Below are 22919 nucleotides of genomic sequence, written 5' to 3'. Positions count from 1 at the left end.
CAATCTCAATTTTTGTTTTATTTTTTTCTTTTCTTCATATTTTTAACTGTTAATAATCAGGAACATTCTGAATAACAAAATATATATATTTTAAAACATTTAGTAATTCAAAATATAAAAAAAATACAAGATATTTTAAAAATATATTTATATAAAATGTAACATAATACGAAAAAATTTAATTTCTAAAAAAAAATTTCCTATTTTAAAAAAAAAAAGTAAAGCAATATGAAAAGCAATAATTAAATGAAAAAATTTTACTTTAAAAATTAATAAATAAAAAAAAAAAAGGATAATTAAAATAGATATATTTTACTTTAAAAAAAAAAAAAAATAAAACATTAAAATTTCAAAATTATAATATTATTTAAGAAAAAAAAAATTAAAAATATCAATTAAGAGCAGCCTGTAAATTAACCGATAAATTATGAAAAGTATGATAATTATTGAAGTCATCTGATTTTTGATTTAATATAATCGAATAAATATTTTCCCATACTTTTTTATGTTTTTTTTTTTTTTTTATTATAGACTGTAAATTATTTAATTCACTCTTTTTGTATTTATTTTTATTTTGCCAATATTGCTTCATAGCCTTTGATATTTTATTCTTTGTATCTTCTGAAGTTGATCTTACATTAGCATTTTTTCTTCTCATAAAATATTTTCGCTGCCCTTCCAATGTTTTTAATTTATAATTTTCATCATATTTCCACTTATTTTTTACTGCTTCAGAAATTTTTTTATTATGTTCAATTCCTCTTTTTCTAAAAGAATTTATCATTTTTTTTCTAAACTCTGAATTTTTCCATTTTTCTCTCATAATTGATTTAAGTTTTTCTCTCATATTTTTTTTAGATTCTTCAGATAATATTCTTTTTTTTTTTTTTTTATTTTCTTTTAAGGAATTTTCATTTATATCATTTTCCTGAATACATATATTATTTTTGTTAACAGATATACTATTTTGTTCTTTTATATTATATATATTATCACATTTATCGTTATTATCACTAATAATTGAATTTTCATTTATAAAACCATTAGACAATGCCAGCAAATGATATTCTTTCTTTTTATTTCCATTTCTATTAATTTTCTTTAAAAATATATTCCTATTATTTATAATATTATTTGAAATTTTATCTATCGTAAAATGATCAATTTTTGTCATGTAGTATTTAAGGTTATTTGCATATTTATTATTTAATAAAATTTTAACTTTATCTAATAAAAATATATTTCTTTTATTTACATGATTTATAATTCTATATTTTTTTGCATCTGATCTTAAATACTTGAACATTCCTCTTCTATTATAGCTTTCATGATATCTTACTTTTGATAGATAAACTTCATTTTCATTTGAAATTTTTTTTTTTATATTATCTTTATGAGTATACTTGTATTTAAATCTATTAAAAATTTTTATTGGTATTATATTATTACTAGTGTAATATACTTTATTCATAGAATTGTAACTTAAATATTTGGTGCTTTTTGTTATACAATCAAATATTAACTTGTTTTCACTCAAAATTATATTAAAAATTAAAATTAACAGAATATAAAACAATGAAATTTTATTATTTTTAATATACATGTGATGAAAGAAAAAAAGGAATAAGAAAACAAAAAAAAAAAAAAAAAACTTAAGATTAAAAAGCAAAAACAAATAAAAGATAATAAAATTAGTGTATTCCAAGTATTTATTTTCTTACATTTAATAAAAGCCTAAAATAGTAAACAATTTTTTTTTGTTTTTTCAGAATTTAAAACAAGTAAAAATCCTCATTAAAAATTTCTTTCATATCTTTGTATATTTCTTTATTCTAAAAGTGTCTTTATGTAATTTTATACTTTTAACTTTAAATATTTCATTTTAAGGTAATGAAATATAACTCTTAATTTTTAACTTCAGCCTTGTTCTACTATTTTTGTTCTTATTATTTTTACTTTTTTTTTTTTTTCAAAATTTTTATAATAAAAAATTAAATGTTTTCATATATTTTTTGCGAGTTAAATTTTTACATTTTAAAAGATATATATAAGGATAATTCCATTATAAAAAAAATATTGGAAAATATACAATATTTTATTTAATCAAATATTATTTTAAAATTTTGTTATGCATATATCTTCACCTCTTTTTAGTTTTGTATTTATCACTCATTCATTCATATAAATATAATACATAATAAAGTTACAGTATCATCATTTTAATATAAATTTATCAATTATAAATATTTATAAACATATAAGTATCCCCCTTATTTTTTTTTTTTTTTCTAAAAAAATTAAAATATTATATTCTGAATGATAAAAAATAATTGTAAATAATTGTATTTAAATACAAAATTATTATGGAATTTATAAAATTTAAAGGTATATAAATTATATTTAAAACAATTTTTTTTTTGAGTTTTTTTTCTGTCAAAATATATTTTTTATTTTTTTCTTCATAGCATGTAATTATATATATATATATAACTGGAATATTACCAAAAATGAATTCTAGAAAATTTGGTTAATATTTAAAAATAAAAAAAATAAAAGATATGAAAATTCATAATTCTGATTTAATCTTATAATACATAATAATACTTTTATTAAAAAAATAAGAAAGCATAATACTTCTATATGTATATTCACATTATATTTATTTTTTTTATACTTAATTCTGTTTAATTTTCCTATAAACATATTCTAATTTTGAAAAAAGACCATTTTTATTTAATATTAAAATAATATTCCGAAGTACAATATAAGCAAAAATGTAAAGGACTATTTTTTATTTACATTTATAATTTTATGTAATCTTAAAAAACTATACTCCGTACAAGTTATATCTATATCTGTTCTGGTTTATTATTTGGTTTAAGTTTAATTTTTGCCGTTACACACATATTTCTTATTACAAGCTCAAAAAAAAAAAAAAAAAAAAGTAATAAAATAATAAATGAAATAATTATTTATTTAAATGAATAAAAAAAAGCAATGATTTAAAATTTTTTTTCAATGATATAAAGATAAATGATTAAGTTAATAAGACATAAATTTCAATAAAAAGATAAACAGAAAAAAATAACACTTTATATATATATTATATGTATATATAATTCTTATATCTGCTATCAAGCAAAATAAGCTTAAATCAAAATTTTTGTTTTTTTTATTTATACTTTATACTTTTTTGTTATATTTTTTTTTTTTTTTCATTGTAAAACATTTTTGTTGTCTTACCATTAAAAAAAAAGAAAAATTCCCAATTATATTTTTTATTTATATATTTTAAAATGGGTGATACAGCTGCTAATTTAAGCGTAGAAAAAAGATACGATCACTTAAAATTATTTTTTAGTAACATCGCTGGTTTAATTTTTGAATTAAAAGACTTAATGAAAGTTCATGAAATTTTAATTTATAAAGCAAAATTAGAAAGTAGTGAAAAAGGAAATTTTAAAAAATATCAAGAAGAACTTACCGCATTAAAGCAAAGTAATACAAAAATATATAAAAAAAAAAATTATTTGAAGAAATCTTAAGAAAAAAGAAAAAGAAAATTTTATTAAGAAATATGTTGTAAATTTTTATTCATTCAAAAAAAAGAAAAAATATAAGACAATTTTTAATTTTACTTATTTATTAGCTAAGAGAAATAAATGTTTTTTTAGAATAAATTTTTACTTTTTAAGTGTTTTTTACTTATAATTAAAAAAATAATACCTTTTCATATAATCATAAACTATATATGAATTTAATCAACTATTATTCTTTAATTAAATATAACATAGAATAAAAAACAAAATAATAAGATACATAAAAAAAATTATTGCATATATAATAAAATTATATACAAATACATATATGAAGAATTCATGATTGAGAATAAAAGATAATATAAAACACATATTATAAAAAGAAAAAAAAAATTGTTTTTATAGAATTTGAAATAATAAAAAAAGAAAACGATAAAATGGAGAGCCAATTAAAATATTATAAATCTATTAATGATTCTATAAATTCTCAAATTAATCATTCATCAGATAACATAAAAAAAATGAAATCAAATATAATCTTAGAAGAACAAAAGTAAAATAATAAGACATAAACTCTTTATTTTATTTTATTTTGTTTCTTTCATTGTCTTTTTAAAAATAAAAATTTTATTAATATTTGCATTTTTTTAAGGAAAGTAGAAATGAAAAAATATATAAATGATCTAAAATGCGTAAGAAAAAAATAATAAAATTTGAAGATTATATTACATATAATTATTTTAATGTAGTATACTTTAAAAATATTAATAAATTATTATTTATATATTCTTTTTTTTTTTTTCTTTTTAATAAAGAAATATTGTAAAGCTTTAAAACAAAAGCAAATACTAGACGATAACTTTCTACATTTGACAAAAGAAAACAAAGAATCCTACAAGGAAAATAAAGAAGTAAAATAAAAAAGTAAATATATATAGTTCTTTGTTATAGAATATAAACGAAAATATATTTATTTTTTAGATTAATAATTTATTTAAAGAATTAGAGACTAAAATTGAATCTACTACTTTTCATAATGAAAACGAGAATGTAAAAGACAAGTATGTAAATAAAATTTTCTTTTTACTCATTTTGATTTTAAAAAAACTTAATATATATTTCTTTCTAATTTAAAATTCCTTGTTTTGTATTATTTTTTTTGTTGCAAAACTATGATTACATATATATCTAAAGTTTAGATAACAAAAATATTTTTAAAATTATATGTTAAATTGTTAATATTCATATATAACTATATTTTTTTTTTTTAATCTACCTCATAATTTAATGCCTAATAATTGTTTTCTAATATTTTAGGGGAGTTAATTGATAAGATTTATATGGTATTGTATAGAATAACAGTATTACAAAAAAGAAAAAAAAAATTGTAAAATTCTACTCTTGTAGAAAAATCTAAAATTTTGTTATATATTTATTTATCTTTTTTGTATTTTTACTAATATTACATATTTATTTATTTGTATTTTTTTTTTTTTTTTAGAAAAATTTTGAATATATAAATGTGAAATAATGAAAAAGCAAAAAAATCTTTAAAATGAACAAATTTTGAGAAAATATGAATATCATAAAAATGGAAAAGCAATATAAATAAAAGGAAATAATAATTTTTTTTTAAAATTTTTTTTTTCATATTGAAATTAATATATCTCCACAAGAATATCTTTATTTTTAGAATTAACAAAAATGAAATATGTATCTTCATAAATGCTCATTAAGAAATCACTATAAAAATAGTGATTTTTTTTTTTTTTTTTTTGTCATTTTTTTTTTTTTTTTTGTTCTTGTTTTATATAATATATATTATTACTAGAATATTTGAAAATTTTATTATATCTTTTTTTAAATAATTTATGTTTTTATTATTTATAAAATAGACTTCAAGAACATTTTTAATGCTTTAAATTATAAATTCTTTTTTTTATTATATTTTTTTAATTATTATTATTTCTTCTATCTTAAAAATAATTCTTTGTTTTATAACTTAAAATTTTAAATTTTTTCCACTTATTTTTTTTTCATAATTTTTATATATCAAAAAATCATTGAATCTATATAAAGAAGTAAAAAAAAATAGCAGTCTATAAAAAAAAATAAGGAATCAATATATTATTATTTTTTTTATTATTAAGAAAAAATTTTATTATATTGTGAATAATTTTATTAAATTTTTATTCAGTTTTTATATTTGTGAGTAATAATATCCACTACAAATTTTTGTTAAAAAAAAAAAAAAAAGTAAAATAAAGATAGATAATACTTTTTCATAAAAATTATAAAAATATGCTTTTATCAAATTATTTTTAAAAAAAAATACATATCATATAGACTGTTGATTTATTTTATTAGTACTTATATTTTATTTATTTTTGATGAAACTTCTTTTTTTTTAAGATATACAACTTTTTATTAATTCATTTATATTTTTCTGAATAAATATATTTCTTTTATAAATGTGAATGTATACACATTTTTTTTTATAATATGAATGAGGAAAAGGAATACGTAAACTTATCTGATTTTCTTTATATGAATATAAAAGGTTTTTTTATTTTAAAGAATAAACAGAGAATTATTAACAAAATGTGTATTTTTACAAATCCTTTTACATATATATAATGAAAACTTTTTGTAGGTATAGATGAAGATGAAATTAAAATAAAAGATTTTTCATATGAAAAATATGTCTGTGCCCTTGAAATAGGAGATAGTAAATTAGATTTCGGAATAAAACCACATAAAAGGATATCTATAAAGGAATGTGAAGAAAAAAATTATATAAATAAGGAACTAGAATACAATGATATAATTGTTATAATGGATCATTTATTACTACAACAAGTGAAATTGCTTAATGGTAACCATCCATTTTTAACAGTATTAAGTTGTTATTATCTGCACAATTCTAGTGTTATCAATTGCAGTGATAGATATTTTTTTGAAAGAATATTTTTTAGATGGTTAACTTCTTTTTCTTGTGATAAAATGTATATTGACATTTTTATAAATGATAATAAAGAATTTATAAAGTATATGAAAGATAATAATTTATACAAGGATGAAATTTTTCAAAAAGAATCAATGTTTTCAAATAAAAATGAATATAATAACTCAATGTATGAAGAAGCTTACTTAAAAAAAAATATTTTTTTTTTTTTTGAACTTTTTCTAATTTTTTATTCATGTAATTTAGAGATAATTGATTATATTATAACAAAAAGCAGTATGATACATAGAGAAGATTACAAATGCGGAATACTTAAGATAACTGATTCATTAATCCATCGATGTAGAACGAACAGAAAATATATTTTAAAAAGTTTATTCATTATAAAAAGATGTTTCGTTAAATTTCTTGCAAAATTCAAAGAAAAAAAAAACAGAAATAAATTAATATATTCCATTTTTAATAGAATCAAATTTATTATATATTTTACATATATTTTAAATAAGATAACTTTCGAATTTTGTGATAGTGACATTGATAGTATAAAAGAAAATTGCATACAACTATTAAACTGTATTCAAGATATAAATAAAGAGTTAAACTGTAAAATTGTAAAATACGACAAAGAAATCATAAAAAAATACTTTAATAAATATCTATTGATGCATAAAATTGATCATGTATCCAAACATATTACTAAAATGAGTATAGATGAATCTTATTGCTTTTATAAAAATATTATGCTTGATATCAAGTATATTGGAGAATATTTTAAATTTATTAATGTGAAATCGAGTTTTTTTGATGTTAAAAACATTATTCATTATATAAAATATTATTCTAATAGTAATAATATTTTAACAAAATGCATATCATTAATGTGCTTAAAACAAATAATTAACAAAGAAAAAAAAATATTTTATGATATGGAGAGAGAATTAATGTTAAAACAAGAAATTGATTCCGAATGTTTTATTAATAATATACAAAATACACCAGAAAATAATAAAGTTATTTACAATAAATTGGTAGATAGAATTTATAATTATAATAAAGAAAATAATGAAAAAGATGATAATGAGATAAATGATGTTAGTATTAAAAATTTTGACAAAATTGAAAAAAACAATCAAAGTGATAGTTATGCAAAAGAAGGTTATTATTACTACTCTCTCTTTTTAAATATCTATAAAAAAAAAGGAAAAAGTTTCTCTTATCATAGAATTTTAAATAGTAATCTATATAATAATATAAAAGAAAATTTATTTGTTAATTTTTTTTTATTTTTATTTTTAAATGAATCATATATAATAATGGATGAAATAGATAAAGATAAAACAAATATCTACGTAAAAAATATAATTTTTAATGATTTGAGTTATTTTGGTTTTTCAACTCACTTGCTTACCTTATTTATGAATTTCGTTCATTTTCCAGAAACTTTTTTTATTACATTAGAATACATATTTAAAATAGATGTAGGATTGATTTATTATAATACACAAGAAAAAAAATATTTTTTTAAAAAAAAAATATTTTCTACTATAGAAATTAGTAAACTTAGACGTAAATTACACTTAAATTTTCCATATCTGATAAGTTACATTCGAAAAGAATCTTCAATTGTAGAATTATACAACGAACTAGAAAAGTTTATTGATGAATATATATTTGATCATGACGATGAGAGCATTCTTTCTAAAAGTGAAAGTAGCAATGAGGATAAAAATAAGAAGGATAAAGATAATAATAACGATAAAGACGGTTACAGCAATAATAGTGATACTAATTGTAATAATGATAATAATAATAATATTTTTAGAAACGATAGTAAATATAATAATTTAGTTGACGTCACAAAGAAAAGAATGAAACTCCTAATACTATGTAAAATTTTTAATTTATTTTTTCAATATCTTGAAATTGTTATAAAAAAAATTATAAATTTTTCTTTTTTATTGCCATCAAGGGAACATTCAAAAATAAATAAATTATATACAGAAATGCGTATATTATATATTTTAATGAAAATTCTAATATATAATTTAAAATTATATAATATGAATAATGAAATAGAGAGCATAAAGAATTATTATAACTGTATTTTGCAAACAGTAATAATTGACTATAATTGTTTAAGTTTATTTATAAACTTACCATCAGATCAGGAATACTCTTTTACCTATTATGTAACATCACTATGCTATAAAGAGTTATCAGCTATATTATTGAAAAATACAAAATTAAATTATACAGAAGAATTCAGCAAATATATTTATTCCCTGTTCTATTATATATTATATCTCTATTCAGAATTTCTTATGATATACTTTATTTATGTTTCATACACAAATATAAATTCACAACAATTAGAGAAAGATTCTTTTGAAATGAAATATAATGTATGGAATTACTGTCACGATGATTCCTCCAAAATTGACTTTTATAATTATCAGATGAATAAATCATTACTAATTAATTTTCTTATCTCGAAAACTTTGAAAATTAATTATTCTCATAATGAATTTAATATAGGTGTTAAAAAAAAAATAAAAAATCTAAATGAAATAAAAGAAAAATATCTTAGTACTAAAAATCTCATTAATAAGTATTCCAACCTAATAAAAATTAATAATTCTATAAAATATAAATTTCTTATATTTGAAAAATCATATTCTGATTTAGATATAAATGCTTATTTTAGGGAATGTATAAATGAAATTACTAAATATATAAAAAAAGTTACTAACTATAAATATGATAAGTTGACTTTTATTAATATATTTTTAAAGTCTTGTGAATATAATCTAAATAAATCATATAAGAATATTCCTCCTCTTTGTATTGAAAATAATTCTGTTTTTATAAATCCTGATTATGAAGTAGTAAAAAATCATTCATTTTTTTTAAGCGTTAGAAAAAAAAAAAAAAATAAAATAAATAAAATAAAATAAAATAAAATAAAAAGTATATTCTATATGAAAAATGTTGAGGCACTTTTCTTGTTTCTTTCTAATACCATCCTTCTTTTATTGGCATAATGTTTTTAAACATTTCTAAGTTATATAATAAGTCATGTCAACAATGATATATTTATCTAAAAATCTTAAAAGAAAAGTTAGATTTTGTAACTATTTATTATATTTATTTGTATATATATTTTAATGCTTAAAATTAATTTTTAATAAATAAAGTTCATATTAAGAACTTTACTAAGTATGTGAATATGTCTCAAAAGCAATTTATATATTTTTAAAATGAATAAAACTTAAAAATTTTAAATAGCACATATAATGGGGAAAAAAAAAATGAAAGAAAATACTTAACAGACTTATTCAAATGTATTATATATTTTTATACAACATTGATTAAAAAGAGTGGAAATTTGTATTTCTGAATAGATATAAAATAATTTGAATTTATTTTATTTTCATAATTAATAAGAATATATATATTTTTTTTTTTTATTAATCCTTTCATTATCATTTTTATGTTCCCATTTATTCTATTTTTTTTTCATTTTTATCACAATTTTACTTTGTAAAACATATAATTATCCCATTTTATATATATATATATATATATATTTCTTGACAATACAATGATTCTATTAAATATAAAATTTGTATTCATTATGTTTTATGTGCTGATTTTTTTTTTAAAACATAACTTAAAATTAGGATACCTTTATTTTGAATTATAAAAATTATTTTTGTAAATTATCATTCTTAATTTCTAATATATATAATTTTTTTTTTCTAAAAATATATTCTTTCTTATATATTTTATTACTGTTATTATCGTTAAACAAAATTCCCAAGCATTTTTTCATATATTTTTATACTCTACATGAGTTATTTAATAAGTATCTTATTTTTTCGTGGCTTTTCTTTGAATTATTATTATTAGAAGAGTGTAAAAAATAGTCAAAAATTAAATCATAATGTATTTATAATTTGACTAAATCTAAAATCATATAATGTTATATATCATCAAACATATTGCTCTAACAAAAGTGCTAAATATTCTATTTATTTCATTCATAAAATTAAAATTATAATAAAAAATTTTTATTTTTATTTTATTTTATGATATTTGTGACTCATATATCATATATATTAATTAAAATGCAATTTTATATAGTTTTCCTTCATAATTATTTTCTTATTACTATTTGTATCATTTTTGAGAATGACAGCTTGTATTTTCTGTAACGTTCAAAATAAACTTATTTTTCAAAGTAAATTCCTTTTTTTTTTTTTTTCTGACTATATTGCTAGATAATTAAAATTAGTCTAAAATTTTATGTATAAAAAAAAAATAAAAAAAATGAAATATATTAAATATATGATGGGAAACATACTTTGCGACATTTATTAGTGATCCTTATAGTTAACTATTTATTCCTAGTATTCTTACTTATATTAAGACAATCTAGTTATTATTATATTTCATTCCTTACACAATAATTAAGAATACAAAAATAAATTAAATGATAAAAAAATATCACAAAGGTTAAAAAAATTTAGTTATAAAAATATTTTACTATTTGTAAGATTAAATATTTTTATCTTTAAAAAAATAAATTATTTTCTTTTGCATTTATCGTATATATAATATTATGTTGATTCTTGAAACAACATAAATCTTATTTTTTTTTTTTTTTAAATATGTAATAGAAATAAAGAAAAATAAAAAAAAAATAAAATAAAATAATAACGTGAATACAAAAATTAGCAGAAAAAAAAAAAAAAAAGTTAAAATAGACATATATGAACGTAAAATATGATATAAATTAAAATATTTTGTTCTTATTAAAAAATAATAAACATTATGTAAAATTTAATAAAAAGTTGCACCATTTTTTTAGTATAAGTAAAGTATTCCATTTTTCTTTTCTTTTCTTTTTTTTCATTGAAGTGTTATGGGTATAAGTTTTTAGACATTTTCATTTTTTCTTCTTTGTTTTATAGTATATACCTAGCTTTTATTATTTTTTTACAATTTAAATGTTGTGATCAACATGTTATTTTCAAGTAAATCTTGATAAAGAAATATCATCATCTAAATCAGTAAATACACTTTCGTTTGCTGAATCTTTTTCATAATCCTTTTTATTTATGTTAATATATTCATGTTTTAATTGTTCAATTATTTTAGAAAGATCTTTAAATTCTTTATATAATAGTGGTATTTTTTCTTTTATCTCATCTATTTTTAAATCTCCTTCATTAGTTTTTATATTACCATCATTAATGCTTTGGCATTTTTTTAACTTTTCATTTAATTTCCTCAATTTCCGCCTTTCATATTTTTTTTCTAATTTTTTATATATTTTGAACATGTAGAAACAGGAAGGTAAACTACTAAAATATTTTAACTTCAATTCTATGAGAATAAAATAAAATTCTGACAACGCAATTTTTTTATTTAATAGATCATCACTGAAAAAAGAAAATAATTTTTCTTTTTGTTTCATGGAAACTAAAAAAAAGAATTAAAAAGAAAAAATATTAATATATGTATAATTTAAAAGAAGAAAGACATATATATATATGTATATGTATACATGCTTAGTAAATCTTAAGTATTTAAAAAATATATTTCTTTTTTTAATATGATATATTTATAATATATACAAAAAAAAAAAAACAATATATTTAATTTTAATGAATATTAAAAAAAAAAAAATTTATATTTAAGATTACTATATTGATTTTTTTTTTTTTTTTTTTTATCCTCATTTTTTTTGTTGTCATTGGAATCATTTAGTTCCATTTCATCACAAAACGATAAAGGGACTTGAAAAACATCTGAATTTTCTTTAGATAAATTGAAATTAGATTTAAAATTTTTATAAGAAATTAATTCACTCTCTTCTAGCTTTTTATTTTCATTATATTTCTCTTTTCTTTCTAATGACCACTGAATAAGGTGATCAAAATTTTGTTCTTCATTTAACGATTCAAATATTTTTTCTTTCTGATCTAGGTTATCTATTAAATTTTCTATATTGATAGATATTTTAAATAAAAACTCAAAGAACATATCAGAAATATAAATTAAGGTGACATTTTTTAAAAATATATCAAATAATTCTTTATAAATTTCTATAGCAAACATTCTACATTCTTTATTTATGTTTCCATATACAGAAACATTAGTGCTCTTTAAAAAAGAACAAAAATGCATTCTTTGATTTTGTGTAGAATCTTCAAACAACAAATCATTATCATCATCCTGCTGATTACTTATTTTGTAATTTTTAGAAATATATTTACTTTTTGTATCTATTCCTTTGTTCGTACTAGGTATTTGTTGAATTGCTTTGCTTTCTTCATTTACTTCATCCGAATGGTTTTTTAATTGCATATATCCTTTTTTTCTCTTATAAAAATGAGATAAACTTTTAAAAATTCCTTGAAATGATTTAGCGAAATTTTCCATTTTTTTTTTTTTTTTTATAACACATTCTGGAAGAATAATAGCAATTCTTTTAGAATTTTTATCATAATAAATTAAAGGCTCTTGTTTTTTTTTTTTTTCTACAATATCTCCTAATAATTTGGCATAGGAACCAATAATCGGTACATTATAGCACGTCTTTTTTCTTCTTATATTTTCCACACATTCATAAAATAAGCAAAATAACAATTTTACACTAAAAATAATGTGAAGCATGGCCAAGAAAAATAAAATAATGAAATTTAGTAACTCTTTTAAATTCATTGATAATAAAACAGAAATTATAATAATGGTAGAAACCCATATGTATAAACTAAAGTTTTCTAATTTATTTAAAGTGAAGAAATTTCTTTTATCAAATGGTTGGAAAATAAAGTGAACACATAAAGAGAATACAGCCACAAAAGTAATAAGCAATAATCTTGATGCATTAGTTTCGTCTGATGGAAATATAATTACTGTTGTAATAAATAGTACACTTATTTTACGAATAAAAACGATAGCTTCCCAGTACCATCTATTATGTAAATAGCCATTATGTAAAAATCCATATTTTATACGAACATTTTCATGAAATAAATTGTGTCTATTTATATATAGAACGAAAAAAGAAAACAAAGGTATTCCTACAGACCACATAATTGTTCCCGATAATCCTAACATAAAAAACTTGAAATATTCTGTATTCAAATTACATTGGACACTACTAGCTCTGCTTAATATATATTTTCCAGAATTGTTACTATATTTAATATAAGAACAGTCAAATAATTGAAACATTCTTAAAGATGTTTTTGCATGTATAATAAATAAAAAAGTCACATATACAGGAATCATATCTTCAAAAAAAATTAATATCCTATCCATTATGGTATAATGCTCTAACTTTATATACCTCAATATCATTATAAATCTTTCTTTTGAATATGACTTTTCTAAAGAATTAGCTAAAAAGAATATTTTTTCTTTTTTAGCTATTCTCAATAAATCCAATCTATTTGCAATTACCTTTTTTTTTATGAGTCTATACAATTTCAGTATGATAAATAAAATTATAGTTAATGATATAATTAAAAGAACTGGAATAAGAAAAAATATTAAACTTGTATAAAAGAAAGAATCGCTATAGCTCAAATTAAAATAATGCCTTAGCAAACAATCCACACTTACAATTTTTCTATTTTCACCTCTATGTATTAAATTATTTATTTTTTTATAAAAATCAAGAACGAATGTTGGCAATAGCAAATTATTTTCCTTTAAAACTGTAATAACTAACATACAAGAAATATAATTAACGGCAATCTTAATTACTATAGAATGAATGGATCTTCTATAAAAACCAGAGGATATGTTTAAATAGGATATAATTATAATAATAAAGCAAAAAGTAACATAAATTATAAATAAAAGGATAATGTTAATAGTATTATTAGGGCATTTCACACATAAAGACCTCATAAAGCTGTTTGTATATCCTTGAGTACATTCAACGCATAAATAATTATTCATAGTATAATGACACTTGTTTTTTTCTAAGCATGCCCCATTTATAGGACACTTAATAAACTTCCATTCGCTAGCATCAACAAAGCTGATTACACTTTCATCTAAAAAATATCCCTTTTTCGATTCAGGCTTTACATGATCTTCTTTAGTAATAATAATATTCTCAATATCCAATTGAGCCCTCTTCATGGTACTTTCATATAATCCACCCTTACATGTAGCTCCTTCTAAACATTCCAAACAATTTTCATTACTATAAAAAAAACCTTCTTTACAAAAACAATGAGTAGGATAAATAGACCCTTCAAAACTGGTAGATTTGGGAGGGCAAGAAACACAAAATGCTTCATCTCCAACATAATTTTTAAATGTCCCTTCTTTACATGGTTTACATATTTTTATAGATTTAGAGAAATCTTTTGATTCTAAATAATATCCTTTAGCACATTTACAATCATCAAAAGTATAAGAAGAATCTACACCTAAAGGAATTACTGTATTTTTTTGGCATTTTATGATTTTTTGATATTTTGCATATATAATATTTTTATGGTCTTTATGAAAAAAATTTTTTAAAATATTTTTTAAATCTTCATTATTTTTTTTCTCATTTAAAGATTCCAGGTTTTTTTTACTTGATAGTCTTATTCTTTCACTGTAGTTTTGAATGGTAGATAATGTTTTACTAGAACTATATAAATCAAAAGGATTTCCATTTTTAAAATCATATTTTATATTAAAATCTGAAATTTTTTCATCATATTTATCAATAATAGAATTAATAAAAGCATTTTTATTTGTACCTTTAAATTCAGAGATATTTTTTCTAATATCATTTATTATTTCATTATGCATATCTTCAGTTATTATATATATTTTTTCTCCTGCACAATAAAAATTACTAAAAGAGCATGGCTTACAGGTTTGTTGATCTAAATAATATCCCGGATTACACAAACAAAAAAAAACATCGGATTTATTGAAAGATTCCAATGTACTAGAATTTTTAGGGCATGGATCACATGGTTCATTTGATATAACTGATTTATAGGTTGAGGGAGGGCATTTAATACACAATAATAGTTTATTAGAATCAAAATGGTTTTCATTTTTTTTTTTATTTACAAAATTATTATTCCTTTTAGAAGCAATATAATTTTTAAAATTTTTTATATTTTTCTTATTCGGCTCATTTGCAAATTTTTTAAAGGAAGATAAAAGCCTTTTTTCATTTTCTTTAAATGATTGATTATTAAGCAATTTATTTATATACATATTTGGAGCATAACCGAAATTGCATTCGCAATTTCTTAGTTCATGTAGTCCTTTCTTAATGTTTCCAGAATTATTTGGACATTTTTGGGGTTTCATAAATTTATTTTTTAAACTTTTTTCTGGGCAGTAATATCCTATTGGACATTCTTCGCATTCCTTCTTGGTTACATTATAATAATACCCTTTATTACATATACATTCATCAATTGATTTTGCCCCCACTATCAAAGTGATACTATTTAAAGGGCAAGATTTTCCCAAATCATTGGATATAGTATCTTTATAAAAATTTAAGGGTACTGGCTTACAGTGTTCATCTAAGTTGTAAGATTCTTGAGAATTTTTAATATATCCTTCTACACATAAGCAATTTTTGAAAGAGGCGTTCTTTTCATATGGTGGTATAGTAATAGAATTATTAGGGCAAATTACTGCATCACCTGTATACTGAACTAAATCATTTTTAGGAAAGCTGCCAACACAAAAATGATTAGGTAAGCATTTTGAGCAACCTTCATTCAATTTTTTATAATACCCACTATAGCACGAATCGCATTTTTTTATGCTAGTAGAACCATATGCTTTGCTTGTAGAATTTTTTGGGCATTTTTCACATGGTTTAAAAGATATAGTGTCCTTATAATATCCTATATTACATTCCATACAAATATGCTGAGGGTTTATTTGATGTTGTAAATAATGATATTTATTAAAAAAAAGTTTGTAGTAATGTCCATCTCTAGATCCTTTTATTTTCCTTCTGTTCATATCAATTGGTTCATATCCCTTTTTACAAAAGCAGCTATTCATAGATACAGAATTGGTTGTGCTATCAGGAATTGTTTTATTATATGGTGGACATTTTTGTATTCCTACTAAGCTTCCTGGGCAAAAATAATCAGGCAAACATTTTTGGCAAAACTCTAAGCCTGAAGAATTATAACTTAAATAATATCCTGCATTACATAAACATCTAATTTCTAATTCACTTTTTGCTCCTGTGATAAACGAAGTAGAATTTTCTTTGCAGCCATTTCCTTGACAAAGCTCATTTGATACAGTATTTTTATATTTTCCTTTAGGACAAGGAGAACAAATATAATTACTAGGATTATTTGGATTTTTTACGTATTCATATCCCAAATCACATAAGCATTCGTTTTTATTTGTTGCTATTTCTAATGAAGTGGTTTTATTTTCTTCACAAGGTACACATCTTGTAAAATATATTATATTTTTTTTTATTTCTTTTAAATTATTATAATATCCTCTCTCGCATGGATGGCATCCATTATTTTTATAATATTTTCCTGAATCACATATTATATTAAAAGTAACATAGGTTTCATATATTTGAAATAACCCATACATTATCACTTTCAACTTTACATTCATACTTTTGATTTTATTGAAATGAATTTGAATTATTCCACTTTTTTTATAAATGATAATATTCTGATCTTGTAAATCATTGTCATATTGTATACTGAAATGTTTAATTTGCCGTTTATCCCCTTTAATAATAGGTTTTAATTCAATATTTTTATTATATATATACCATTCTTTTGGCTTATAAATTACTACTGTTCTACTTGAATTTTCATGGACAAAAGAACATATAGCATAGTTCTCCTCTTCCTTAGTCACAAAGAAGTTTATAAAATTTTTATCCACAAAAAAATAACTAAAAATATAATTAATATTATAATGGGATAAATCCTCATTTTTTATAAACTTATAATATTCAATTGTTTTTTCAATTCTATCAGTTGAATAAATATGTAATTTGTTAGATTCTTTAAAAGATACGTAGATAATATATTCGTTTAACTTACTTATTACTGTTATGTCATTTGGAGTTTCTAGTAGTACTTCTTTATCATGTTCTATGTATATATATATATATTTCATTAGTATCGTTGCTGCACTTTTTTTTTTTTTTGGAGGTGATGATGATCTTTTTAACTGTCTACTTTTATTATGCTTATCTCTATGCGTAGAATAAACACTTCTAGATTTTAACGTACTTATACTTTTTTTTTCAGTAGCATTATAGTTATTTAAATTATTAGTAGAATCAGTGTATAAATTGTTTTCTTCGAAAATACTTGACGTTAATGAACTAAAAGATGGACTTTGAAAATTAAAATATAAACTAAACCATAAAATTTGATGATATCTATATAAAATAAAACACATTATATTTGTCATATCTAAACATTGAACTTTTATAGGTTTAGAATCTACATGCTTTTCTTTTTCTTTAATAATATGAACTTCTTCTAAATCACTGTCTAATATGGCAAGCTCACTGTATTTAAATAGTAATAAAAAATAAGGTTTATTATTATGAGAAAATTTTTCTATACTCACTACTCCTTGTAATCCTAAATAATATTCTTCTTTTATCAAGTTAAGTTTAAAAAAATTATCTGTATTATACTTCTTGATAGTGCGATTTCTTTTACTAAAAATGTAAAAGTTGAGAGATATTACAGATTCTGAAATGATCACAAAATCAGCGAAGGCAAAACTTGGTGAATTTATCTGATATTTTATTAAAAAAAAAGGAGTTAGAACATTGGTTGAAATGAACCATAATGATATATAATTATCACTTTCATGAGCCCATGTAGATAATATTTTTGCTTTGTGATAACTACTTAATAACTCTCTAAGGTAAAAAAAATTTGAAATAAAGTTATAATATATACCGCTTAAGTATGTATTATGTATATTTGTTGGAATACTGTAAACTTCAAAATAATGTGCAAATTCTTTAAATGATACAGAAAAGAAATCTGAAAAATTAACTAAGGATACAGCACTTGGATGTTTAAATTGATCATCTCTTTCACATAAGTAATTTACTGGTCCTTTTATGTCGATGCCTTTAACTAAAATATAAAACAACCCATTATCATTAGGAGAAAAACTCATATTTCTCCCATAAACTTTAAAATAATTCTTAATATGATTATACGGATATAAAGAATAATATTTTTTTATCCTACTTATGTTAGTTTCTTCTGACGTATGCAGAATTCTTTCATTTGATAAAAGGGGATCATCAATTTCACAACTATCATCACTAAATGAAAAATAATGAAAACCTCTATAACTAGGAAATCTTTTTATATATGTAAAGTTATCATAATATGATTTATCATTTTTCAAAAGATATTTAGCTTCTGAAGAGTTTCCATAATTATATATTATTTTTCCAGCATAATAAAATGATTTATAACCATTTAAATTATATTTTATACAAATTAAATTATTTCCATCTTTTAAATTAGTCAGTCTTTGAGAAGAAATATAACTAAGATTATCAATAGTTAATAAGTATGAAACGTTTCTTTTGATTAAAGTTTCTAATTTTAAAGCTTTATCAGAATATCCATAGATAAAAGAAACCTTTTTTGAAGAATTCAATGGAGGATACACTTTTTGTATTTTTTTATTAATATCTGTATTTAATAAATCACTTAATTCATCTTGATAATTATACATAAGAAATAAAGAGTTGCATTCATATGAATAATTCCCACTAGAAATGTATGTTTCGCTTCTAAGACTATCACCATTTATATTAAGAGTGAAATACTTATTTTTATCTATATGGAACACATTACTATTTTTCCCAAAAAATGAATTAGAATATATAAAAGTTCCAACTTTTTTTTTATAAGTGTTTGGTGTGCAACTAATATTTATATCAGAATAATAATCTTTATAGCACGCACAAATAGATAAATTATTGAAAGAAATATATTTATAATCAAATTGAAAATATTTAAAAGTAATTGTTAGTGCAATTTCGCCATCTACTTCATGGTAAATATAATTTGTTTTTTCATATACAATATTTTTATTTGGATTATTAGTATCGGTGAATGGTGTATTGCAATTGTTCCTCATGAACATTATACGAAAATCAGATACATTTTTCATTGTTATATCAAAAGTAGAAATCGATTTTTCTGAGTAAATAATATCATTCAAAATTGTGTCTTTTTTTGGTGTACAAAATTCCCTCACAACAAAACCCCCCTTTTTAACAAAACAGTAAATAGTCTCTAAACTTTCAGGATTTCGACAATAATTGTGCCCATAATGCGTACCCAATAATTCTGATACATTTAAAAAATTCCAATGTATACATTTTCTTTGAGTAATAGACATATCTTGACACCCTACATATGATTCTCCATTTCCTTCTATATGTTCATTGCAAGAATTTTGTATAATAGAATAAAAATAAAGGTTGTTACCCACACCATAATCATCTACATTGTTACAAGTATCTTTAAAATAACCCCAGCATGACGTTATTTCTTTATTATTATTATAGCAATACTTACCTGATTTCTTAAAGTCTAATAAATCGTATGGAATACAATATCCTTTTCTATTATTATATCTAAATACTTTATTTTTTCCGCAACCGTTATTTAATTTTCTCTGAAGACGTGAGGAAACGCAAGTTAAAATTTTTTTATTATCAATAAAGGATTGTGGAATAATCTTTTGTAAATTTTTTGGATATCCATAACATTCCGAAATAGAGCCACAATTATTTAAGCATGTACCGGAATATATCGTTTTATCTATATCTGTCTCCTTAACACATAAGCATTTGGTATACATTCCTATACAACGTGCCACGTAAGGATAGCAATACTGATCAATTAGAATTTGTAAAGAACTATATAAATTGACTTTTGACTTAGAAAAATGAGGTTGTATAAAGGAATTAATAAAATTTCTCTTAAATCTTTTTTTTCTATTTATTTTTTTCAATTCTCCACTTTTATTTTTTACAATAAATATATTTTCATTACTAAGATTTTTTAATCTACTTAAATGTTTATTATTAAATCTATTTTTATAGAATTTTACCTCGTTAATCTTAAAAGGTTTTTCTTTTTGCTTAAAAATATATTTATTTTCTTCATATCTCATGTAATTCTTCTTAAAAAAATTTATATTATTTTTCTCATTCTTATATTTTAATATACTAAAGGACAAAACAATTATGAATATATTCTTATAATTTATAGACATTTTATTGGTAAATAATAAAATATATTCATTTTAATAATAATCACTATTTCATTTTATCTTTCTTTTTTTTTTTTTCCCTCTTCCCAATTAAAAATTTAAAATAAGAACAATTTAAAAGAAAAGAAAAAAAAAAAAAATAGACAAATCTATAACAGAGCGTGCTCTTTTGACTTGTAGAACTAAAAATTTATTGAATTTATTTAAAATAATTTTGTATTAATATTATAAAATTAAACAATTAAAAATTATATATATATATTTTTCTTTTATATATAATTATTTCATCTCTTTTTTTGTTTCATCATTTGAAGGCAAAAAAAGAAAAATGAAATGTTAACAAAAAAAAAGCAAAATATACTGTAGATTATCTTTAAGTCTTTTTTTTTTTCTACCTCAAAAGAACTGCATGCAACAACAGTAGACAACTTTTTTTAAAAAAATGTTTAAAATTAAAATGGGGAATTGAAAAAAATAAAATTTGTTCCATAATTATATATATATATTTTTTTAAAACGGAGTATTTTAACCTTAATTATAAATTATAATTAAAATTAAGATATTGTTTTCATATTTTTCCTTTTTTAACAAAAATTCATATTAAGAGAAAAAAAAAAAAAAAAAAAGTAATCATTTATTTTAATTTTATATAGTCACCTATTTTACCAAAGTAAATAATGTTTATGTAGTTTAATTTCATCCTTAAATTTCACTAGAAATAAAATAAAAAAAAAAAACTGTTTTGTTCTTTATATGAACTAATATATCAAAATGAAAAAATGTATAAAAGGGAGCATGCAAAAAAATGTGTAAAATATTTTGAAAAAGATATTAATCTTAATTGTAGAAATACTAAAAGCATAAAAATAAATAGTTTAAGTATTAAAAGGAAAAAATTTTCTTAGAAAATATGAAATAAATTGTACATACTATTCCAGTAATAAATTTTTTTCTTTCTTGTTATTTCTACTTATTAATAATTATTTTTTCTTATTTTAAAAAAAATAATTTTAGTATTAATAAAAAAAAAAAAAAATATACGTTTATATCTATTTTTTTTTATTATAATTTTATTTATATACGTATTTTTTTTAACAAATAAAATTTAAAAACATGGTAGTAAATGTTTACAAAAAATTAATACAAAAAAAAAGAAAAAAAAAATATATATATATACTGTATAAATAAAAAAGGAAAAAACCTTTAAATAATAATATTTAACACTTTCCATTATTATTATTAATGAACAAAAATTTATAAAACAAAAAATAGCTATTATTTTTCAATATTTTACCTAAAATTATGAAGGCAAACAAACTATATATATAGAATATTTTAAAATAAATGCCAAATATGATAAATGAAAAATACTATATCACTTTAATTTTTATATGTTATATTTGCTTAATCTATTGAATGATTTATTCTTTTTTCCAATGATCTTTAATTTAAATAATTTTCATTCTTATTTTCATTTTCGGTTTTATTATTATCCTCACTTTTAATATCGTCCTGATTTTCATTATTACTTTCATTTGTATTTCCATTTCGTTCTTTACATATACTTAATAAATTATTAACAAATTTGGAAGAAAGAGAAAAGTAACTTTGAGGTTTTTGTAAGACTAGTTCATTGTTATTTTTCGTTATTACAATATTTTTACTACATATATGATATATTTTTTGAACATTTTGATTTTGATTATTCAAAGCACTATATATATCTTCAATATAAGAATATGCTCTGTTTTCTTCATATATAACATTATTAAAAACTTCTATATATTTTTCTATTTCTTTTATATATTCTTTAATATACTTCAAGGTGTCTATTAAAATTACATTTGGTCTAGTTGATCTTAGATGCACAATATCTTTTATTTTCTGTAGTCGTTCATTTATATTATTACACAATTCTTCGCATTTTGAAGAACAATTTATATTGAAGTTATTAAAATTTTCATTTTTTTTTTCGTAATCACTTTTATTTACTAATGTATTTTCACATAAAGTTTTTAAATTTTCATTAATTAATTTGTGACATATTTTATCGGCCATTTTTATTATTATTATAATATTATATACCTTTTATTTTAGAAAAA

The 22919-nt window shown here is 19.6% G+C and overlaps 5 protein-coding genes across 5 annotated transcripts; 2 read left to right on the top strand and 3 right to left on the bottom strand.

Moving 5' to 3' along the window:
• Window positions 1–391: 391 nt before the first annotated feature.
• PRELSG_0709000 (conserved Plasmodium protein, unknown function) lies at window positions 392–1603 on the bottom strand (the record flags this gene model as incomplete). Its single annotated transcript, XM_028675777.1, has 1 exon — window positions 392–1603. One exon carries the CDS (start codon window positions 1601–1603, stop codon window positions 392–394), a length of 1212 nt encoding a protein of 403 aa, XP_028532333.1.
• A 1693-nt stretch (window positions 1604–3296) lies between these two features.
• Window positions 3297–4673, top strand: PRELSG_0708900 (conserved Plasmodium protein, unknown function; the record flags this gene model as incomplete). Its single annotated transcript, XM_028675776.1, has 5 exons — window positions 3297–3498; window positions 3945–4092; window positions 4192–4231; window positions 4355–4450; window positions 4521–4673. 5 exons carry the CDS (start codon window positions 3297–3299, stop codon window positions 4671–4673), a joined length of 639 nt encoding a protein of 212 aa, XP_028532332.1.
• A 1368-nt stretch (window positions 4674–6041) lies between these two features.
• PRELSG_0708800 (conserved Plasmodium protein, unknown function) lies at window positions 6042–9458 on the top strand (the record flags this gene model as incomplete). The annotated part of the gene is made up of 2 exons (XM_028675775.1): window positions 6042–6099; window positions 6193–9458. 2 exons carry the CDS (start codon window positions 6042–6044, stop codon window positions 9456–9458), a joined length of 3324 nt encoding a protein of 1107 aa, XP_028532331.1.
• Window positions 9459–11536: 2078 nt separating this feature from the next.
• CRMP1 (cysteine repeat modular protein 1, putative) lies at window positions 11537–20820 on the bottom strand (the record flags this gene model as incomplete). The annotated part of the gene is made up of 2 exons (XM_028675774.1): window positions 11537–11988; window positions 12213–20820. The coding sequence occupies 2 exons, from the start codon at window positions 20818–20820 to the stop codon at window positions 11537–11539; spliced, it is 9060 nt and encodes a 3019-aa protein (XP_028532330.1).
• A 1440-nt stretch (window positions 20821–22260) lies between these two features.
• On the bottom strand, window positions 22261–22875 carry PRELSG_0708600 (conserved Plasmodium protein, unknown function; the record flags this gene model as incomplete). The annotated part of the gene is made up of 1 exon (XM_028675773.1): window positions 22261–22875. The coding sequence occupies one exon, from the start codon at window positions 22873–22875 to the stop codon at window positions 22261–22263; it is 615 nt and encodes a 204-aa protein (XP_028532329.1).
• Window positions 22876–22919: the final 44 nt, after the last annotated feature.

The sequence above is a fragment of the Plasmodium relictum genome, assembly GCF_900005765.1.
Source record: "Plasmodium relictum strain SGS1 genome assembly, chromosome: 7".
Classification (NCBI taxonomy): domain Eukaryota; phylum Apicomplexa; class Aconoidasida; order Haemosporida; family Plasmodiidae; genus Plasmodium; species Plasmodium relictum.
Note: the sequence above shows the minus strand (reverse complement) of the source record. Positions and strands in the feature narration are given on the sequence as shown.